Below are 22,425 nucleotides of genomic sequence, written 5' to 3' on the forward strand. Positions count from 1 at the left end.
TAAAATTTGGCTGTTATTCTACTTATAAATAAACATGTACGGTATGTTTTCAGTGGCTATTTATTGGCGGCTTGGTCTTTCTCAAGGTTTGCCTAACAAACAGTTGTAAACATTGCAACAGGCTGCTTTTGAACACTCGTCACATCTTTTCACTCTTTTGTAAGAACAAAGGTCACATATGTTTTAATGTTTTTCTTTGCACGTGTTCATATTTGAACGTTTGCTCTTGAGGTCTTAGTTGTGACTTATCTTCTTATTGTGTTTGTGCCCTGGCACATTTCCCCAAAACGTACAATAGCCTTGGCTTTTATCCTTTGCAAATGCTTTTAGCAGCACAGCACTTTCTTGTTTTGTCTGGATTCAGTCTTCCGCTTTGGGTTGACCACGATAATGACTTTGCTTCTTGCAGACATGCACACAAACAAAATAACGTAGCCTATTTTGTGCGGCCTGACTCCATTCATTTGTATTCGGAGTGGATTTTCATCATTCAGCACTGCACTTTGAGTATTGGGCATACCAGCAGTTGTGTTCCCACCACATAAACATAACCTGATTTTGTGCAAAACAAACATCTTATTGCTGAAAAATAGTTGGCTTGAAATGAAAGGTATGATAATAAAAAACAGTACAATACATCTTTGATTCCTATGGGTGCCTTGAAAGGTTGAAAACTCAGTTCTGCTTGTTGAAGACCTTTTGGGTCGTAACTATTGTAAATCAGGACCACCTATAGAGGTTGCACCCCCGAAGGTCAACTTCAATACATTCAGTAGCCCAGCCACCATTTGATTTACCGGTATTTATTTATGGCTATTATGCCCAAAAATCCTCATACCACTGGTCCACATTTGGAGAGCGTCAATACATTGCATCTTTGACAGGGTTCCCACAGATCCTTGAAAAGTCTTACAAGGCATTGAAATCATTATTCTAAAAATAAGGCCTTAATTGGCATTAAACAGTCTTAAATCCAACTTTTGAAAGTCTTTGAAATGTGAACACATTGATAAGATTGATATTTAACATTTATCTATTGTTTCTTTTTGATAATTAACCAATTCACTTTTGTGGCTACATGGCGTGACCACAATAACGGAACTATCAGAACGGGGGTGTGGTTTCAATCGGGCCTTTCAGAGCAGACACATGTCTTAAGTCTACCCAAAATACACATAGCAACTTCTGACAGAGACGTTTGGATCACGAAAAAGTGTAAATTTTATAAGAAGTGACTGCCCAACGAATGTTTTTCGCCATGGCTAAATGCTGTGCCAGGCAATAAGTACGAAGCAAGTCGGGTCAAGTCTTGTTTATTTGTATAGCTCTTAACCACAAGGAGTCTCAAAGGGCTGCACAGATCACAGACTATTGCAAACTACAGAATAGTATTACACCACCCACTGATCTAAAACCTACATGAAGGCAAGGAAAAACTCAAAGACCTCAACAGGAGGAAAATGAAGAAATCTTGAGAAGGGACCGCACATGATGTAATCCTCTTCCAGGATGACGAGGCTGCAACAAATGTTGCAATAACAAACAATACACATATACTCTCAACATTAAATATAGGTCATTCATAAGCTATAGAATATAAGTGTGTTTTAAGCCTAGATTTAAACACTTCCAATGAGGTTGCAGATCAGAGGGCAGAGCATTCCACAGCACCGGGGCCCCAATGGAGAACGCTCTCGAACCTGCAAATCACAATGTATTGTGTGCAAGAAATGTTTGTGTTTTTCGTTTTGTTTGTCAACATAAATTTAAATTTAAGTTTTCAAAGGGAATGAAAAGAGTCTTTAAAAGGATTAAACTTGCCTTAAGCTATAGGAACCTTTTTTGAATATTCCCTTCGGAATTTTTTTTCCAGAGACCGACTTATTTTGGGTTAGTAACAGTTTGCATTTTTGTGGATACGATTTGTGTGCAAAAAAGATTCCTTGTGAGGAAAAGAAGAGCAGTTGTCTGTGGGAGTCTGGCAAACACTATCAAATACTACTTGGATATGACTATTTTTGACAGAGATGACGCTTTAGTTCTTCCTCCGGATTCGTCTTTCCCAACTTTCTCAACAGCTTTTTTTTTCTCGTGTCCATTTCACACTTTGGAATGTGCTCTGGGAACTTTTCAACACCTCAGAGACCAAAGCAGGAAGAAGGAAGCTTTTCTGAGTCCTGCAGTATGATGCCTCACTTGCATCTGCTCGGCCTGCACAACAAAGACGCTGCTGTTTGGCATACTTAGGGTGCAAATTTTGGTCTCTTCGCGACTCGCATGTTATGATCAGTCCTTTAAGATAATGCAACGGATTTCCCCACATGTCATGCATGGAATTGCAGACCAATTAAGGAAAAATCGATCTAAAAATGTATGGAGAATGTGCAGCTTTTCCAGCGCCTCCCCCTACATTGTGAGTGCAGAGGCACTGTGCAGCCTTGATAGGGGCAGCGGAGTGGAAACACTTAGGTGGCAATTTTGGTCAGAAGCTGAGTAGAGCGCACGGCAATTTCACGGGGCCTCGAGGGCAGAAGGCAGAGCAAAGGAGTAGGCGGGGACATGCGCTCCAGCCTCGCAAATGAGATGTTTTTTACATCCTTCAAACCAAGTGGGTGAAAGATTCAAAAAAGTGGCGGTGAACCCAGTCCAATTATACACGCTCCTACCAACTGTAGAGGTTTTCTTTAAGTCTGCGAGACTTACAAAGTCCTCAGTTGAAAATAGAGAATAGCTTTCCCCAACCATTTTTCCTAACAATATTCTATGTTTGACTAGAAAAGAAAGGCCCATGTGGATAGTTCTTCCAAAATATGTCTGATTTTCAGAATTTGTTAAAAAGAACAATTCATCTTTGATGAAATTACAATCTGTTCGTAGAGATGGCTATGACACATGAATGGATTTTGTCTCTACTAAAACTTTTGTGAGCAATCTGTTTATTTGGAGGTTGGATTTCTGCAACATCTCGCCCTGAAGGGCTCTTTAAACCTTGGATAATTTTTGAAGGATAAATCCTATTTTGTTTTAAAGACTGACGTCAAATAAATTTAGTTCTTAAATTGGAAGTTTTGGCTTATTGTTTCTGCCATAACAAAAATACATTTAAAATTATAAAGAATTGTGCATCTGTTTTTACTCGTTGTTGATAAGTGAGCTCCATTTTTATCTGTTTGTCCAGTAAGGTAATACTCCGTCCATCCATTATCTGCACTGTTCTCTTCAGTACGTGCTGGAGTCCATCACAGCTGTCCTCGGGCAGTGGGCATGGGACACCCTGAACTGCTTGCCAGCCAGTCGCAGGGCACACAGAGACAGACAACTCATTCGCTCATTCACACCTAGGGACAATTTGGACTGGCCAATTAACCTGTTTTTGGAATGTGGGAGGAAACCAGAGCTCCCAGAGGAAATCTACGCAAGCACGGGGAGAACATGCAAACTCCTTACAGGAAGGCTAGTAATTGAATATGATCCTATCACCTCAGAACTCTGCTGCAGACACGCTAAACACTCACCACCGTGCCGCCCCAAGGCAATAGTAAACACAGGAATTTAACTTATCATGAGCAAATTGCTCATTAGGACCTACAATGTCAAAAACTGGTAAATTGATGAATAGCTGCAGTTTAGTGCAACCAGAACTCAACTTGGTAAGTTAAACCTGTGAAAACAACTACAGTAAATTACGGACTTCAAGCCGCTACCTTTTTGCTACATTTAAAACACTGCGGCTTTAAATACAGCACCGAGGATAACGGCGAGATGATCTTTTCCACAACGCATGTGCTCTATACACAAAACACAGCGGTGATGTCTGGAAACATTTATGATACCTTTCAAGAGAAATTAATGTTTATGTCAACATTATTCATAGAATACATAACACAAGCAAAATAAAAGGTTTGACAGTATGGCCTTCAATATTTTCAACATACGATATTTTGAAATTTTCACCTCCAAATCAAGTCCTCAATTCATACATACAAATTGAACAGCAGTGGAAGTTATCTGTCCAAAACGCTTCACTTATATTCCTGTATCATAGGCGTCAATGTCAGGTCACTGAAGTTTCCTTTAATCCTCTAATAACGATAACAAGCGAATGCATTTTAGTCCATTACCAAGGCAACCACAAATGACAACAACACAAAATGTCTGTGTTGCACTCTGGAACTATTCTCCACAGTATGGTTGCTCCAGCACTGTTGTCTAGAAATATGGATTATACATTTCATGCGACACAGCCCTCATTGCGGGGGGTTTTCGGCGCAGTGGTAAATATGTGCTTGTTTATGTAATTGCCATCATGAATAGTCACTGGATCCAAAAAACACATGATGTAAACAACTCTGAGCAGTACAGGGGCACGGCACAATGTAAATGAGTTTATTGTATGTCTGTTTAAGACTGCATCTTTAAATATGTTGCCCCTTGTAAATAGGCAAAATTGAGTTTCGTTCTTAAATTTGAACATGTGGCTTTTAGTCAGGTGCACTCTGTACCCTGGAAATTACAACTATTTACACTTTTCTTGTTTTAGCTTCAACAGAAAACTAAATTTAAAACGATCATGTGTTTCATATCAGAAGAAAAATGAATTGGTTGGCTGCTGTAAAAAAAATGAATTGCAACCAGGGTTATGAATTAGAATAAATGCCAACCCAAGCATCTTTATATGAGGACACTCCAGACTTGCACTGATACACCGAGTTCAATGAGGTTAATTTCCCCAATACGAACATCCATCATTCTCTTTGTCATGGCAATTTGATCCTTGCACAAACTTTGTACAAGCTCAACATTCATATTCACATTAACCTCACACAGCCCTTTAGTAATTAATCACAGCTGTAATTAACTCAGTGATGCTCAGGAAGGAGAATGCAACTCTAAGCGTGTGGCCGCTACTCATCTTGTAAGGCATGTGAGTGGGGAATTGAGAGGGGGGGAAGAGGGGGAAGGGGTTATTGCCTTATGACCCAAAACTAATCAGGTGGTCTTCCAACACATGTCATGTTTTATAGCTCTTTAGTCATCTCTGGAAGAAGCCTTTATGAATTCCCATCTATTGCACGCTAAAGAAAAAAATATGTAACTCGGAGGTGGGTCTCCTCTCTGAAGTGGCTAACTTGGCCCACCCTGGTAACAGAATACATCACTGCCTTCACCTCGCAAAGCCCATCGCCATGAATAGTATGCTCTTACTGCAGACAATCACAAAACAGAGGAGTCTGTTTAAAGCGCCACTGTATTTCAAAGATGCTCTTTGTCAACTAGGCCAGCAGCAGAATATTTAAGCAGTGCTGCCTCAAAAAGGTCAACGTCATTTTAAAATTCCCTTGTATATACATTCTTATTTGCGATTTAATTTTTGCGTGGGGGTGGGGAAGAAGCTTCATTTGGAGGTCTCCGGATGAGCTACTGGCAGGCTGACAACATAAATAGCCATAAAGCAACTTGCTTGTTATACTTTTTACAACTGCTGGAATGTTCACTCAAGAGAGACAAAGATGCCTGTCAATGTTCTGTAGTTCACTTGTGCTTGACTGATTGACACAAACAACATGCTGCAACAAAATCGATTGAGCACTTTATCATGGATTACGCAGACTTGGCGAGTAGAAAGAGTGGGTTATACTGGGAAATTTGTTATCAATACGATCCTAGGAAATACAGGGTAGTATCGAGCGATACTGATCCAAGGCCGATACGTTTTGCTTGGAAATGTCACAAGTTCACAATAATTGAAAGTTAAACCTTCTCCACTTCAGTTAGCTCTGCTGTTCTCAAATACTGGGGTATGTTTGACATTGGGAACTTCTTTTTTTTTGCTTTCCCGGAATCAAGTGCATTTGCTCCTCCACTACACTGGGGGAGCAGAGGCGCTCTCTTTGCAGAGTGTTTAGTTCATATTTAGCCTGCGTTTAGGATATAGCACAAAACTAGGGGATTGGGTATGGGGTTTTGACACAAAGTGGACCCTCAAGTGACCCCATTAAACAATATTTAACACGGACAAGGAGACGGGCGGAGAGTTTGGCTAAGTACACCTAAGCTTTCCTGCGACCATAGAGGGCAACAAGCAAAGACCGGTGTGCTTGCTATGTTAAAAATGTTGGCCGCAGACAGCATGAAGCCAAAAAAATTAAGCTGTCACTTCAAGACATTACACCCTATTCACGCTTTATTTCTTTTCTGCAAAACGTGCCGAAAAGCGAGATTTGCCATGGATGGAGGTAACATGTTCCCACCATTATCAAACAATCATTTTTTTGTCGCTTAACAAATCACACAACTAATTTTAATCTCCACTCAGCAACATGTTAATGCATTGTGTGTGTCGAGTCTTAATATGTCTGACAGTGTTAACAAAACAGACAAAAGAAAATGGTCAGCTTCAAAACTTGAACACGATATGAGCCTCACCTAGAGGAAGTTTGCATCATTTTCAGCCATCTTGCTACTAGGGGTACCCAAAATCACAAAAAGGCTGGGCAATTTTTTTTAAATAAAAAAAACATAGTGAATTTTTGTCACTTAGAGTGTTTGTTTTTGGTATTCCTTTTACTTTTTAGTCAAGTTAAGTCATGTTTATTTGTATAGCCCTTAATCACAAGGAGTCTCAAAGGGCTGCACAGACCAGATTATTGCAAACCACAGACCATTATGACACTATCCCCTGATCTAAAACCTACATGAGGGCAAATAATACACACATATTATCAATATAAAATATAGGTTATTCATATGCTATAGAATAGAAGTTATATGAATGTTTTTCTGTTGCACAACACACAGACATATATTGGTCAAATGATACACACTGTCCCTTTAACTATACAAAAGATAAATCTAAATACTAAATAGTCAGGGACAATATTGTATTCCTTTACACAATATTTTGAAAACAAAGTTAGCAGTGCAAATAAAGTCTAAACACAATTAATCCAATTTGAAAGTAACAATGTATGTATAATCTTACAAATCACTGAACATCATTATTTTTGTGCTAATTCAAATGATAAGACATGGTTGCATGTCATCGATCCAATGTAAATACTTAATCAGTGTCAATAATATCCAGATTTGGATAGTTCCACCCACCCTTTTCAAATAGGGCATGAAAAAAGTCATCTAAAATATAAATCCAATCGGCCACCAAAATAATGATCTAACAATGTTATGTTTGCACACAACCCAGCCTACAAAATGGCATGCGAGTGATAAGCCATATCCGCCGAGTACTTCTCCATCCGACATTCGTGATTACGTCTACCCGGCTGCAAGTTGAAGACCACATGACTGAGACGAGCTGAAGACCCTAATCCTGGCTGAATACAGTAATTTTGTCAGCATGCCGTCTGACGGCTGGTTAAATTAGAGGTCTGTCTTCCATACCAACGCCACTGCACTGACACGGAAGACGAAGTTGTGTGATGCCCTTTGGTATGTGGCACATCTCTGCCAAGTACTTAGGCTGAGCGTTTTTATGTTTCCAGGGCTCTGAAGCAGTTAGGGGTAGACTTGTTGGAGTATGATTTAATTAAAGTGTTAAAGTAAGGTTTAAATTAGACCTTAGTATGAATAAATACAGTGGGATTTTGTGACACATGCTGCCCGTTGATGAGTTTTTTGTTGTTGGATGGATTCCCTATGAAACATCAAAATGCTTCCAGCTTTTCCTGGAGTTGGTTTGTCTGACTAGAATGAAAAAAATGTGAAGTGCGTATTTCAGATTCAGATTCAGATTCAGATCTACTTTATTGTCATTCTAGTACACGTGTATACAGAACGAAATGTCGATGCATCTGACCCCCACAGTTTCCTTGAATGTACAGATATAAATAAAGTCGTATTGTAATTGGCTACGTATAGTATTTTACCATAGTGCCGATAGTGCAAGAAGAGTAGCTAACCAGATGTGCAAAATGGGCAGTCAGGTTAACAAGTCAGGTACACAGTAACATTAACACTGTAACAATAACGCTGTAATTACCATAGTGCAGAGAGCAATGTGCAATGAGTGGCAAGCTATAAAAAACTGCCAGTAGTGCAAAAAGTCAGATTAGCAGCCGCTTAGATTTAAGTTAACTATATGTTAGATTGACCATTTAACAGTCTAATGGCCAGTGGGACTAGACTATTGCGGAGCCTGGTGGTCCTGCACCGCACACTGCAGAACCTCTTCCCAGCGGCTAGCAGTGTGAACAGTCCATGATGGGGGTGAGAGGGGTCCCCGGTAATGTTCTTAGCATGGGATAGGCAGCGCTTCTGGCCAATGTCCTGAATGGAGGGAAGTGTAGTCCCAATTATTTTCTCTGCTGTCCTCGTTACCCTCCTCACACTACCCCAGTCGGTAGCGCTGCAGCCTCCACACCACACAGAGATACAGCTGGTCAGGATACTCTCTATGGTGCCCCTGTAGAATGTGATGAGGGAGGGTGGGGGCAGGTGGGCTCTCCTCATCCTCCGCAGGAAGTACAGGCGCTGCTGTGCCCTCTTAACCAGTGATGCAGTGTTCACGGACCAGGTGAGTTTGTTTGTAATGTGCACCCCTAGGAACTTGATACTGCTGACAACCTCCACAGCCTTGTTGTTGATGCAAAGTGGGGCATGGTTGGGCTGGTTTTTCCTAAAGTCGACAATGATCTCTTTAGTTTTGTCAACATTCAGGACCAGGCTGTTGTCCCTGCACCAGCCCACCAACTGCTCCACCTCCTCTCTGTAGGCTAGGTCGTTGTCATCCCTGATGAGGCCCACCACTGTTGTGTCGTCAGCATACTTCACGATGTGGTTTGTGGCGGACCTAGGGACGCAGTCGTGTGTCATCAAGGTGAACAGCAAGGGGCTTAGGACGCAGCCTTGGGGGGAGCCCGTGCTGAGGCAGATGACATCTGAACTGTTCTGACCTATCCGCACTGATTGGGGTCTGTCACAGAGGAAGTCCAGCAGCCAGTTCCGCAGGGGGGTGTTGAAACCCAGGAGTCTCATTTTGTCTACCAGATGTTGTGGGATGATGGTGTTGAATGCTGAACTGAAGTCCAGGAACAGCATCCGCACATGGGTGTTCTTCTCCTCTAGATGTGTCAGGCTCAGGTGAAGCGCAGAGGAGATGGCATCCCTGGTGGAGCGGTTTGTCCTGTAGGCAAACTGAAAGGGGTCGAATGATGAGGGGAGACTGGAGGTGATGTGCTCTTTAACCAGTCTCTCAAAGCACTTCATTATGATAGGAGTCAGTGCAACGGGCCGGTAATCGTTGAATGATAAGATCTGGGGTTTCTTTGGCACTGGGATGATGTTGGCAAATTTAAAGCATGATGGTACTTTGGCTTGGTCGAGCGAGGTGTTGAAAATGTCTGTTAGTACACAAGCCAGCTGATCGGCGCACTCCCTAAGTACCCGCCCCGGAATGTTGTCCGGGCCTGGAGCCTTCCTTGTGTTGACCCTTCTCAGGGTCTTCCTCACGTCAGATGAGTCCAGGTGGAGTGCTCTTTCGTCCTGATTTGGAACCGCTTTCGCTGCAGTGGTGCCGTTTTGTGCCTCGAACCTTCCAAAGAATTTGTTGAGGTCATTCAGAAAGTCCATGCTAGTGTCCTGCACTGGGGCGGTGGTTGGCTTGTATTTGGTAATGGCCTGAATGCCTTTCCACATATCCCTGGTGTTGGTTTTGTTGAGGAAACGTTCCTGGATTTTTTGACTGTACGTTCGCTTTGCTAGTCTGATAGCACGGTTCAGGTTAGCCCTCGCTGATCTCAGCGCCTCCATGTCACCAGATTTAAAGACAAGGTTCCGTACTTTTAGTTGTTTGCGTATCTCAGCAGTCATCCAGGGCTTCTGATTGGCACGGGTGCATATAGTTTTGGTATTGCTGACGTCTTCTGCGCATTTACTGATATAGGCTGACACAGAAATGGCGTACTCATCTATATTTATTTTGTTGTTGTAAGTGGCAGCCGATTTAAACATGTCCCAATCAGTGCAATCAAAGCAGTCCTGTAGTGCCTCCATTGCCCCCTCAGACCACACCCTCACCTGCTTCACTGTAGGTTTTTCTCTGGTCAGCAGGGGCTTGTATGCTGGAATTAGCATAACAGAAAGGTGATCTGATGAGCCAAGGTGGGGGCGGGGGGCTGCTTTATATGCACCTTTGATGTTTGTGTAGGCCAGGTCTAATGTGTTCCTACCTCTTGTAGCAAAATTTACATGCTGATGGAAATGCGGGAGAACTGTTTTCATATTGGCCTGGTTAAAGTCCCCCGCCGCAATAAAAATGCACTCGGTGTAAGCATGCTGCAGTTCACTCACAGTTCGGTAGAGAACGTCCATTGCCTCCTTCGTATTAGCGCTGGGGGGCACGTACACGGCAGTAATGATGGTCGCGCTAAACTCCCTCGGTAGGTAGAACGGTCTGCAGATCACCGTCAAAAGTTCAATGTCTCGTGAGCAGTGATTCGAGATTATCTTCGCATTTCTACACCAGCTGTTGTTTGTATAAATGCATAGACCGCCACCCTTGCTTTTGCCGGTGAGCTTGCCGCTTCTATCGGCGCGGAAAGCAGTTAGCCCCACAATGCTAACAGCGTCATTCGGGACAGATGAGTTTAGCCATGTCTCCGTCAGAATTAAAGCACAACAGTTCGTCAACTCGCGGTTCGTTGAGAATTCCAATTGTAAATGGTCCAGTTTGTTGTCCAGGGAGCGGACGTTGGATAGGAAAATGGATGGTAGAGGCGTTTTGAAGGGTTTAGCCTTCATCCGAGCCGTTAGCCCGGCCCGACAACCTCGTTTCCTTCCCCGGTCACAGCGCTTCCGCTTGCCACTTTTACTCGCTGCTTTGTCGGCCGCAGCGTTCTGTTGACGTAGCACTCCGAGGCTAAGTAAACACTCCCGAGTGATCGTCGAAATTTGCGCTGGATTTCTGGATGTTCGCATATCCAGCAAAAAACTGCGATCGTATATTAATCTACAGTTAGAGTTGTCTTTGTTCGCCCTCATAAACTGAGTCGAAGGTTGGGGTTTTTGACTAGAATGTGAGAAACTGTCGGGAGCAGATCCAGCCGCAGCCATTGGGGGCGCCGCCATCACAGATATAAATAAAGTCGTACTTCAAACCAGGTCGGCTGGAAGTCAGTGACTGTATTGATGAACAAAAAGACGAGGACAAACTTTGAAAAAAATTATCCTGTGTAGGTGAGGTACACATGGATTTTTCAAACCCTTGTCAGATTTACGTTCCATATTTTCTCACTTTAAGGCGCACCTCCAAAAAAATTAGTCTTTTGTCATGCATATGGCACACCGGACTGCAAGGCACATGAAATTGAGACTACAGTAAGAATTTCCATATGTATGGGTACATATTCTGACTTGCACAGTGCATTCTAATAGGTGTACCTGTGTGTCAATAACCTCTCATTTTAATATATATGCGTACGTAAACGAGTGTTATAGTATTTTGTTTAAAGACTCTGTTTTCTCCATCCTTTAACATTCGTTGGTGAAGAAGTGGAGAGACTTTTTAACCTATCAGAATGCAGTATGTAAATCAGTGTTGTGGCACCATAAGTAGGCCCGGGTGATATGACAAAAATTGTTATGATAAAACATTTCAGTCAATATTGATTAGCATCACATTTTTTTTTCTTTCCCATTTTTTTGCCCCTAAGTGAAGGTTGACAAAACGCATGGTGACAAACTGCTATAGCATTTCACCAATAAGGAAATAAAAATTAACAAAATGAGCTTATCAAAATGCAGACCAATTCAACCATAAACACACAACTTAATTTTAATTTAACACACAGTAACATTTTAAAGCCTTTTGTGCATGACGTCTTAAGGTGTCTGACAATGATAACAAAATAGACAAAAAATGTTCTGTTTACAAAAAGTTACAAATAAACAAACAACAGTCATTACTTTAAAGGTTAGGGGCCACAAGAATCAGCCTGTCCACAGTATCAGGCTGTTCAGTTACAGCTCACGGCGTTCCCACCTGTACTGAATCCCCTCTCAGATGGGGAGGTAGAACCCTACTAGCCAGACATGGGGACTTGAGACTTAGTGACTTGGACTCGAGTCGACTCGAGTCGCTGTTTTTATGACTTGTGACTTGACTTGGACTTGGCAATCTAAGACTCGGGACTTGACTTGTGACTTGACTTGCCCAAGAAAAAAATACTTGGGACTTACTTGGGACTTGAAGGTGAAGACTTGAGACTTACTTGAGACTTGCACATGTGTGACTTGGTCCCATGTCTGCTACTAGCTAGCCGTTTTTTGCTTTCCGGTAGCGCAAAACTCACTGGCCTGGATTTTGCTGAACATCGCTAGCACCTGTTTGGGTCTGAATTGTTTTTTCCTTAACGTATTTTAGTGGACGACACTGTTTTGAATGGTGGAATCAGTTTGCCCTTTTTTGTTATTTTATATTTTTGATCAATCCTGTAAGTAGCCAAGATACCTTCGAACAACTAAAGATGGGGGGAGTCTCCTGTCTATGACTCTTTCAGCATGCTTTGAGTGGGTCTGCTGGTTGTCCTTTGTTTCTTTATCGCTCATTTGGAACCTCTAATAGTCCTTTCACCCTAACTCTGTGTGAGTCGCTATACTGCTATTCTTGCAAAATGAGGGGCTGGTCCTTGTCACCTTCTTTGTGTCCTGAATGTTGGCCGGGAACTTGCTTTTTCATTGAATTAGCGCCACCATTTTTTCCGGTGTTTGGGTAGAGTAATAAATGTTCCAATTATCCTTTTTTTCGAACACTATTATTTATGTTTGCAAATTCTTATGACAATAATTATCCTTATCGATGTAATACCCAGGACTAACACCGTGAGTAAAACTTGTGTGATACCAATAATTACTGTATGCATATCAAAACTTATTTGCAGTATTCTTTGGTATATATGGTGCACTTTCAAATTTCTGGCCAAATTGGGGTTTTACGGTGCGCCTTATAGTTTGGATAACATGGTATATGATGAGTATTAAGTTAGCTGGATGTAATTATACCTGCTAGGTTTAGGCAGGATATCGTTTCAACTAATATTTTGGACCGTTTGTGTTATTTTGGTACTTGTTTTATAAGTCAGTGCGATACGTTATTCGAGTTTTTTGACTGATTTTGTTGTGTTGGTGATTATGAAACCAGTTCAAAGTGAAGTCATTAAATAATACAAAATGAAAATGGTAGTTAAGTTTATAATGCAACAAAGTCAATTTACTTTGGAAGAATTCCAGTCTTGATGAAGGCCTTTCAACAGAAATTTGAAAAGTTGCGCTCTGTCCAACTTGTCAAAGCAATCTCATTGATCAGTTGTGGTTGATGAAAACATCATCTTTCAAGACTTGAGCAAGACTTATTGGCCTCACTAGTTATTTGAGTACTCATCAATTTGCTCAGCTGGGCTGTCGAAAGAAACCATGTGAGATAGTGTGATAATGCTCTGAAACGTTGGAGTGACCAGGTGCGCGCCTTATGGATCAGTGACCCATTGCATTGTAATAAGCGCTTGTCACTCAAAGTCATTGGTTCAGCCTCTGAACTGTACGTTTGGGTTCGTTTAAGACCCTCGCACTCCTAAAGCTGTTATGTTACATCACAACTGGTTTGACTCGAAACTATCTTGTAATTTAACACAGGGCATGTTTGAGCTTGAGTTTACTGCTAGCACAACGTAATTAATTAAACCGAACGGTTGTTAGGCAAAAAATAATTTTCTCCAACTCTCCGCAAAAACGGCCACTGACAGATAGACGTAACTTAGCAAAGGAACCCACATTTCATTGATAACATCACAACACTAGTCTCCAGTCCCCTTTTGGGCTTTGGTCCTCATACTTGTGTCAAAGAGTTTGGTGCTCCGGAGTTCACTAGAGCGGCAAGCGGTGCAGCTGTCGAGGCGTTGCTACGCTCAGCTTTGCCGGTGCATCTGAGGGCAGCCAGGCTTAGGTTTCTGTTTTTGTTGCTGATCTGCTGAACCAAGACATCATCCCTTGGTTGGAAGTCGAAGCCTACTTCTTCTTTAAACACTAACTTTTGAAACCATGCCGCCGGTATTGATGATGGGAACATGCCTTCAGCAATGTTTGTAAATATAGATATCTTCTGATCCATCCATCCATCCATTATCTGCACCGCTTATCCTCAGTAGGGACCCGGGGTGCTGGAGCCCATCCCAGCTATCTTCGGTCAGTGGGCAGTGGACACCCTGGACTGGTTGCCAGCCAGTCGCAGGGCACATAGGGACAAACAATTTGCTCGCTCATTCACACCTAGGGAAAATTTGAACTGGCCAATTAACCTGACATGCATATTTTGGGAATGTGGGAGGAAACCAGAGTGCCCGGAGGAAACCCACGCAAGGACGGGGAGAACATGCGAACTCATGCATGCAAAGGTTCGATCTCATGACCTCAGAACTGTGCCGCACACATGCTAACCACTGTGCCGTCGTGCTGCCCTCTTCTGATACAAACAATTGCTATTTTGTACGTGGAACTGTGTCCCCTGTAGCTGGAATCCAGTTCTGTAACAATTAGCAGCTGGCTGAAAGACCTTTTTACTCTGGCGCTGCATCTTTCACGCTGATGAATGTGGCATTTGTTGCTTGTTTCTCTGCCACTATTGTTCAGACATAAAAAACACACACAGCCACTACAGTTGAGGCTTTGTTGACTGAATAAGATGAAGTTTTAGAAAATCTGTTTTTTAACAAACTATGTGTTACATTCTTGGAAACTGTGATTGTGTCAAAAGATGGTCTTGACTAAAAATGAAATGATGCTTTCCTGCTAAAAATAAACCACAATTAGTCCAAGTCAAATGTTTTGAGATAATCCAATTTATCCTTGAACCCGCCAGGTTACAAATCATGTGCGATGACAGAACCCATGTATGTGACAATGGTTGTCTATAAATTGAGTTAAAGAGAAATGTTATATCAAATGTTTTTGTTTTTGCGATCAAGTTTTTGAAATATAAAACAATGATTTGACTTCCCACCCTTTCCTCACAATCAGTATCTACGGAATCTTTTGGCATCAGCAGGGAGGAAATTTAATTTTGTTTTGTCGAAAAGATGGCAGTTCACAAATTTGGGGATGTTGTGATCAGATAAGATCACCCATTGAAAAAACAAATTAAATTAAATGCTCTCCAATGCAAATTAACACTTTTCATCCAAGTTCATTGATGAAATCTTGACATCTTCTTCTTGGTTTTGCTTGTACATTTCACAGCTGGCCCAAATCCACAGTGTCTGTAGAAGGAAGCAAGTTGATGACATAAAGCGTCTAATGGTTAAGGCTAAGTTTATATGCGGAATCATTTTCAATCAGTTCATTAAATGTGACCTAACTAAAACTCAAAATCCTGAAACATTTTGATAAACAAAGAAAAAATGTTGATGATCCCAAGTAATTTTGAGGAAAACCTGGAGTACTAATGCAAAATGAACAAGCTGTGCGTTGACGCTCAAGTAATCACGTCAATGAAATATGCAACATTTTTTGTCTCGCGCGTCCTTCCGTATTACTCGCTATTTTGGTTTCATTGATTTTTCGAATTGGAACTGGAGCAAAAAGTCACGCCGCCTAAGACGAGAAAAGTAGCAGGCAGACAGAGGAAACTCCATGGAGCAGTGCAACAATGAGCTGAAACTAGGTTAGGGTCATAGGGTTTTTGTTGTCATGAACAAACACTGGTGAGCGTAGAGACATTGAGCAATGTAACAGTGAAAATTTGACCATCAATTTGTAACACACAAGAGCTCGAATTCACTTGTAAGTTTTTTTGTTTTTGTTTAAACCAGTAAAATGAGGTGTGTGCAGGGAAAACAGTATATCCTTAGTCTTATATTCCTTGTCTTTAAGTCAACTACAAGCTTGGGAACTGTTTCCATACTCTGTGCTTACTATCCATCCCACAGATATTGGTTCACTGCCCTTGTGAGAAGAAAATTCCTCTTAGACGCTGATATTAAAACAGTACTCTCAAGTTTGGCAGAAGTTTGATTTATGTTGCATCTTCCTTTGGCCTATCCTACAAGTTGCACCAATGTCATAGACAGATGATATTTTTAAAATGTTTCTTCCAGACCAGGTACTGTAGTCCTTGGTGTCAATGTTACCCAAAATTGTTTGGAAACATTGACTGTGTATTGCTTTTACTGTAATTTTTCTGATGAGAATTTGGTTTAGGATGATATCTAATATCTACCAAAACACAAAGAAAATGACACACAATGAAATGGAAACTGTTATTACACATTTTCTCAAAGTACCTTACGGATCAACATTTGAAACACTTTACAAATTATTATATTGATAAACTTCTTTAAGGAATTAAAAGGAAGTGCCTCTTTACCTAAATTACCCTATTTATGTAACCCTAACAAAATATATCATTCATTATTAAAACTGTCAAGAAGTATCCACAGATAGACTGATTTAATAATAAAATAAAAGGAAGTTACATTTATATCTATTAGAAAAATGCATGCTTAGAATTGGACATTAGTTCATGGGAAAAAAAGTCTTTACCACAAATACAAGTCAGAAACTCACTTCATCCGGTCCCAGTTGCCCCTGAAGACCGTGGGAATTCTAAACGAAAGCACACAGAAATACTCTATGGAGTAAACTGATAACAGATGGCTTCACCATGCATCTTTGAGAAAGCTATCATGGAGCTCTTAACATCTCCAGAAAGTAATTATTCCTAAATACGTTCATTAAGCCTCATCTCTCCTAGCAGAAAGTTTGTGATGGAAGAAATGCACCATGCACAATTAGAGCGGGCGGGATGTTGCTCTCGCCCCCTCACTCATGCGACAGCTCCTCATAACCACAGCTTTCCATGCCCTTAACCTTTGCACTGATTGTTTCGCCAAATACAAGGTTATTTAGTCAAATGTCTTTTCTTGCGGCGAGGGATATTTTTTCCTTCACCTCTATCTGGTGGTACTCCATATGACTGTATCTATTCTCATGGTTTTTGCTTTGGTCAGACAAATTTCTTATTCTTCTTGCACTGGACTTGACGCTTTAACTGTTACGTATGTGCAACGCTGTTAAAATACCCTCAGCACATCCCGCGAGTTTACCCGGCCTAGATTTGTTTTACCTTCTCTGCTGAGTTCCAAGCCAACTGCTGCTTGATGGTCTCTCCTGCCAACAGCCAGAAGGATGACACGCTCATTTCCTCCAAAAGGATGTGTTTAGTTGGTTATCCCATGCCTTAGGAAAGTGCATATTAGCTCAGCCTAATTACCCGAAAAGTACAAAACCAATGGCTAAGTACAGGGTATGATTTTAAAGTTAGTTTTAGGTTAAATTTAGTTTACTGATTAGTAAGCCACAAATACCTGTTGGGCCATTTATGCAGAAATTTATTTTACAGATAAGGGTGCTCAATCAAATTTTGGGGGCCCGTCTTCATAAAGACTGACTTGGCCATGTTGATTCATGTTGTTTGTTTTCTTTCTAGTCTATAAATAAACTATAACAATATATTTGTTTTCCTTTTCTTCAGGATTCCGGAAAATCAGCCTGGATGACCTGCGCAAAGCCTACATCGTCAAGGATGTTCAACAATACATCCTCCACCGCTTAGACCAAGAGGAGGCCCTGAGGCAGCATCTCACCAAGGAGACAGCAGAGATGCTCAACCAGCTCCACATCAAGAGTAGTGGCTGTTTCCTCTACCTGGAGCGGGTGCTCGATGGCGTAGTAGAAAACTTCATCATGCTGCGCGAGATCCGTGACATCCCCGGCACGCTGAATGGCCTCTACTTGTGGCTCTGCCAAAGGCTCTTTGTCAGGAAACAGTTTGCCAAAGTCCAGCCAATCCTCAATGTCATCCTGGCCGCATGCAGACCACTCACGGTCAAGGAACTATACCATGCCGTTTGGACCAAAAACACCACCTTGACAATGGACGAGTTTCAGAAAAAGATGGATATCCTCTCCAAGTTGTTGGTGGACGGCTTCTGGAGCACCAAAATCCTCTTCCACTACAGTTTTGCTGAGTGGTTGCTGGATGTGAAGCATTGCACGCAAAAATATCTTTGCAATGCGGCCGAGGGACACCGGATGTTGGGTATGAGTTACACCTGCCGGGCAAAGCAGCTCAAACCTCACGAAGTGCAGGAATTTGCTCTTCACCTTGTGAAATCCAATCTTCAAATTGAACCTTCTAATTTGGCTCTTTGGATGGTCTGGAATGGGACCCCCACTAAAGACTCTTTGACTACCTCCATACCAAAGGAACAGGAGGTTTTACAACTTCTAGTCAAAGCCGGAGCACATGTCAATAATGAGGATGACCACGCTTCATGTATTGTACAACAGGCCCTGGAGAGAGAGGACTCAATACGGACTTTATTGGACAATGGGGCCTCTGTGAACCAATGTGACTCAAGCGCTAGAACTCTTCTTTCCAACGCAGCCTACAGCGGTAACCTTGATGTAGTTACTTTGCTCATCTCCAGAGGGGCAAACATGGAGTTGGAGGACAACCACGGCCAAACGGCACTCACTCTTGCCGCCAGGCAAGGTCACACCAAGGTGGTCAACTGCCTCATTGGCTGCGAGGCCAACATCAATCACACAGATCACGACGGCTGGACAGCTCTGCGCTCAGCCGCTTGGGGTGGACACTCTGAGGTGGTGTCGGCTTTGTTGTATGCTGGTGCCAAAGTGGACTGCACTGACGCGGATGGCAGAACAGCTTTGAGAGCGGCCGCTTGGGGGGGACATGAAGACATTGTTCTTAACCTTCTTCAACACGGGGCTGAAGTCAACAAGGCCGATAATGAAGGAAGAACAGCCCTCATCGCCGCTGCCTATATGGGTCACAGGGAAATAGTTGAGCACCTCCTAGACCACGGAGCAGAAGTTAACCATGAGGACATGGACGGCCGCACTGCACTGTCAGTTGCTGCTCTCTGCATTCCAGCCAGTAAGGGCCATGCCTCCGTGGTGAGTCTTCTCATTGACAGGGGAGCAGAAGTTGACCACTGCGACAAAGACTGCATGACTCCACTTTTAGTGGCCGGTTACGAAGGACACGTTGACGTCGTAGATCTGCTTCTGGAAGGAGGTGCTGATGTGGACCACACAGACAACAACGGTCGCACCCCTCTCCTTGCTGCTGCATCTATGGGCCATGCATCAGTCGTCAATACTCTGCTGTTCTGGGGCGCGGCGGTAGACAGCATTGACAGCGAAGGTAGGACAGTACTGAGCATTGCATCTGCTCAAGGCAATGTGGAAGTGGTCCGGACTCTGCTGGACAGAGGCCTGGATGAGAACCACCGAGATGATGCGGGCTGGACGCCTCTGCACATGGCATCCTTTGAAGGCCATCGGCTCGTATGTGAAGCTTTGATAGAGCAGGGTGCTAGATGCACAGAGGTTGACAACGATGGCAGGATACAGCTGATACTTGCTGCACAAGAAGGACACTATGATTGTGTCCAAATCCTTCTAGACAACAAGTCATGTATCGACCAGCGAGGCTATGATGGAAGGAACGCTCTAAGGGTATCGGCGCTGGAAGGTCACCGGGACATCGTGGAGCTCCTGTTGGGCCATGGTGCTGATATTGACTACAAAGACGCTGACGGACGCCCAACGCTCTACATACTTGCACTGGAAAACCAGTTGGCCATGTCAGAATACTTCATGGAAAACGGTGCAAATGTAGAAGCGTGTGACTCAGAGGGCAGGACAGCCCTCCACGTATCTTGCTGGCAGGGCCACTTGGAAACAGTGCGATTGCTCATTAATTACCATGCTGATGTCAACGCTTGCGACAACGAGAAGCGTTCTGCACTGCAGTCTGCCGCCTGGCAAGGCCACACAAAAGTTGTGCGGTTCCTGATAGAACACGGTGCGCGGGTCGACCACACATGCAACCAGGGCGCAACCGCCTTGGGTATTGCCGCCCAGGAGGGTCATATCGACGTGGTCCAGATACTTCTTGAAAACGGTGCCGACCCAAACCACGCAGACCAGTTTGGACGTACAGCAATGAGGGTGGCAGCCAAAGGCGGCCATTCCGCCATTATAAAACTTTTGGAAAAGTATGGAGCCTCGACCTTAAACGGCAGTAACCCCTCACCTGTGCACACCATGGATGACAAGTTGACGGGCAAAATGCAATCGCTCACCATAAAATCCAGCAGCTCCGGCAGTACAGGTGCGGGAGATTTGCAGTCAATGGGACGAGGTGTAACCAACGGGCCTGTCCATGCATTCAGTTCACCATCAGAATCCCCTGACTCCACGGTGGACAGACAAAAATCTTCGCTATCCAATAATTCACTCAAGAGCTCCAAGAATTCGTCCCTCAGGACGACATCATCCACAGCCACAGCGCAGACAGTTCCTATTGACAGCTTTCAAGGCATGACCTTCACCGAACAAATCCAGCAACACTCCCTACCCCGCAGCCGCAGTAGACAGTCCATCGTCTCACCTTCTTCCACCACAAAATCAGTTGGTCAGCAACCACCACAATCACCATCAAATGATTTTGACTGGTCGCTGCTAAAACCTGGTCTAAAGTCAACAAAGGGAACCAAGATTGTAAACGGCACAGCAAATAGCAAAGGAAGGCCAGACAAGAAAAAATCCAAAAATACCAGCTCCACACAAGGCCAAGTACTTGAGTATGAGATGACACAGATGGACAAGCGCCTTGCTCTCAATAAATCAGTTCCCAAGGACCCACATTGCAAGTTGCTGATTGGCAGCGCAGCACAGCGAGACCAACTCTTCATCCACAAACAGAGCTGTGTTGAGAAGAAACGCAACGGTATCATGACCAACCCAAACTACCACCTGCAGGGACAACAGGTCTTCCTGGGCCGGGTCTCTGTTCCTTGCGCGCCCTCGAACCGAGGCCACCACCAGGACATTCTAGACAGTTACCCCGTCGGGGACACAGAGCTCAGCCTTAAACAAGCTCTCAGACTACAGATCGAAGGATCTGATCCTGGTTTCAACTACAAAAAGGAGACCCCTTTATAGTTGCTAGTATCAAAACAGACAGACTGATGGCACATTCGCAACGACTGACTGAAGTAGCTGCTGGATTGCATCAAATCAGACTTGCATGAAGAATGTTCTCCATCTGGACTGTTTCCTCCCTGGGAAACACTTAAACCCTTCCTGAATGCCAACGGTTACAAACGTGCCAAAGCAACTGTGTTGGGAAGGTCTGAAAAAGTGTAAACTTTACAATGGGGGATAAGGGGGGTTTATTGCGTGGTCGCTGCGTCAAGGCTTTCTGTGAACTGATACTTAATGTGCCTACATTCTGTTACAGCCTTCTCCGTGCAAAACTATCACTATTATTTAATAATATAATGCTATTTAATGAAAAAAGTGTATGCACTTTGGAAAGAATCAAATGACGGATGTGCTTTTGTATTATTTACTCTGTTAGCCCATCCTTATTTTATCCACAGTCTGTGACTATTTCTTTAATTGTTTTTCAAAAGTGCAGTATGAACACCTGGACATTGTAACAATAGGGCGCCCTTCTCCAAATTTTTCCTTATGTTCAATGTATAAAGTAGTGCTGAAACTTTGAAAGCATGCAGTATTTATTATTTTGGAAAAAAGGCCACTTTTTGTTGAGTTTTCCTTAACCATGGTGCTCTTGCCTTCCGACAAGTTGCCTGCAGCCAATATTTCAGTCACATTGTGTATGCGTTTCATGACAATAATAATAACAAAGGTGATTTTTCTTTGTCCCCGTGGGATTGCTTTTTTTTATGTGTTCATATAAAAAAAAACCATAAATATGTGTGTGTGTATATATATATATATATATATATATATATATATATATATATATATATATATAAAATATTGGCAGCACGGCAGCTGAGTGGTTATCGCGTCCGCGGCACAGTTCTAAGGTTATGAAATCGAACCTTCCTGTGTGGAGTTTGCATATTCTCTCCGTGCTTGCGTGGGTTTACTCCGAGCTCTCCGGTTTTCTCCCACATTCCCAAAAACATGCATCACAGGTTAATTGGCCGGTCCAAATTGTCCCTAGATGTGAATGAGTGAATGCCTGTCCCTGTCCCGCGACCCTACTGAGGATAAGCAGCGCAGATAATGGATGGATATATTTCTATGTGTGTGTATATATATATATAATTATATATATATATATATATATATATATATATATATATTATATATCCGGGGGGGTGCTAGAGCCCATCTCAGCTGTCTTCGGGAAGTGGGCAGGGGACACCTTGAACTGGTGGTACACATACATATATATATATATATATATATATATATATATATATATATATATATATATATATATACACACATAAACATATAGTTTTTTTTTTCATCGGGTGCACAAGAATATTTGAATATGTTCATCGTGTT

General features: G+C 42.6%; 1 protein-coding gene across 1 annotated transcript in view; it reads left to right on the plus strand.

Annotated features, from left to right (window-relative positions):
* Nucleotides 1–22,168, plus strand: part of ankrd50 (ankyrin repeat domain 50) — a 44,350-nt gene extending 22,182 nt beyond the window's left edge. Inside the window, exon 4 of the mRNA XM_088344835.1 lies at nucleotides 17,537–22,168. Coding sequence (XP_088200961.1) covers nucleotides 17,537–21,039 — 3,503 coding nt within the window. The 3' untranslated portion in view covers nucleotides 21,040–22,168. The remainder of the gene's footprint in view (nucleotides 1–17,536) is intronic.
* Nucleotides 22,169–22,425: the final 257 nt, after the last annotated feature.

Source organism: Urocampus carinirostris, chromosome 9 (genome assembly GCF_059441175.1).
Source record: "Urocampus carinirostris isolate Australia breed hairy pipefish chromosome 9, RoL_Ucar_1.0, whole genome shotgun sequence".
NCBI lineage: Eukaryota > Metazoa > Chordata > Actinopteri > Syngnathiformes > Syngnathidae > Urocampus > Urocampus carinirostris.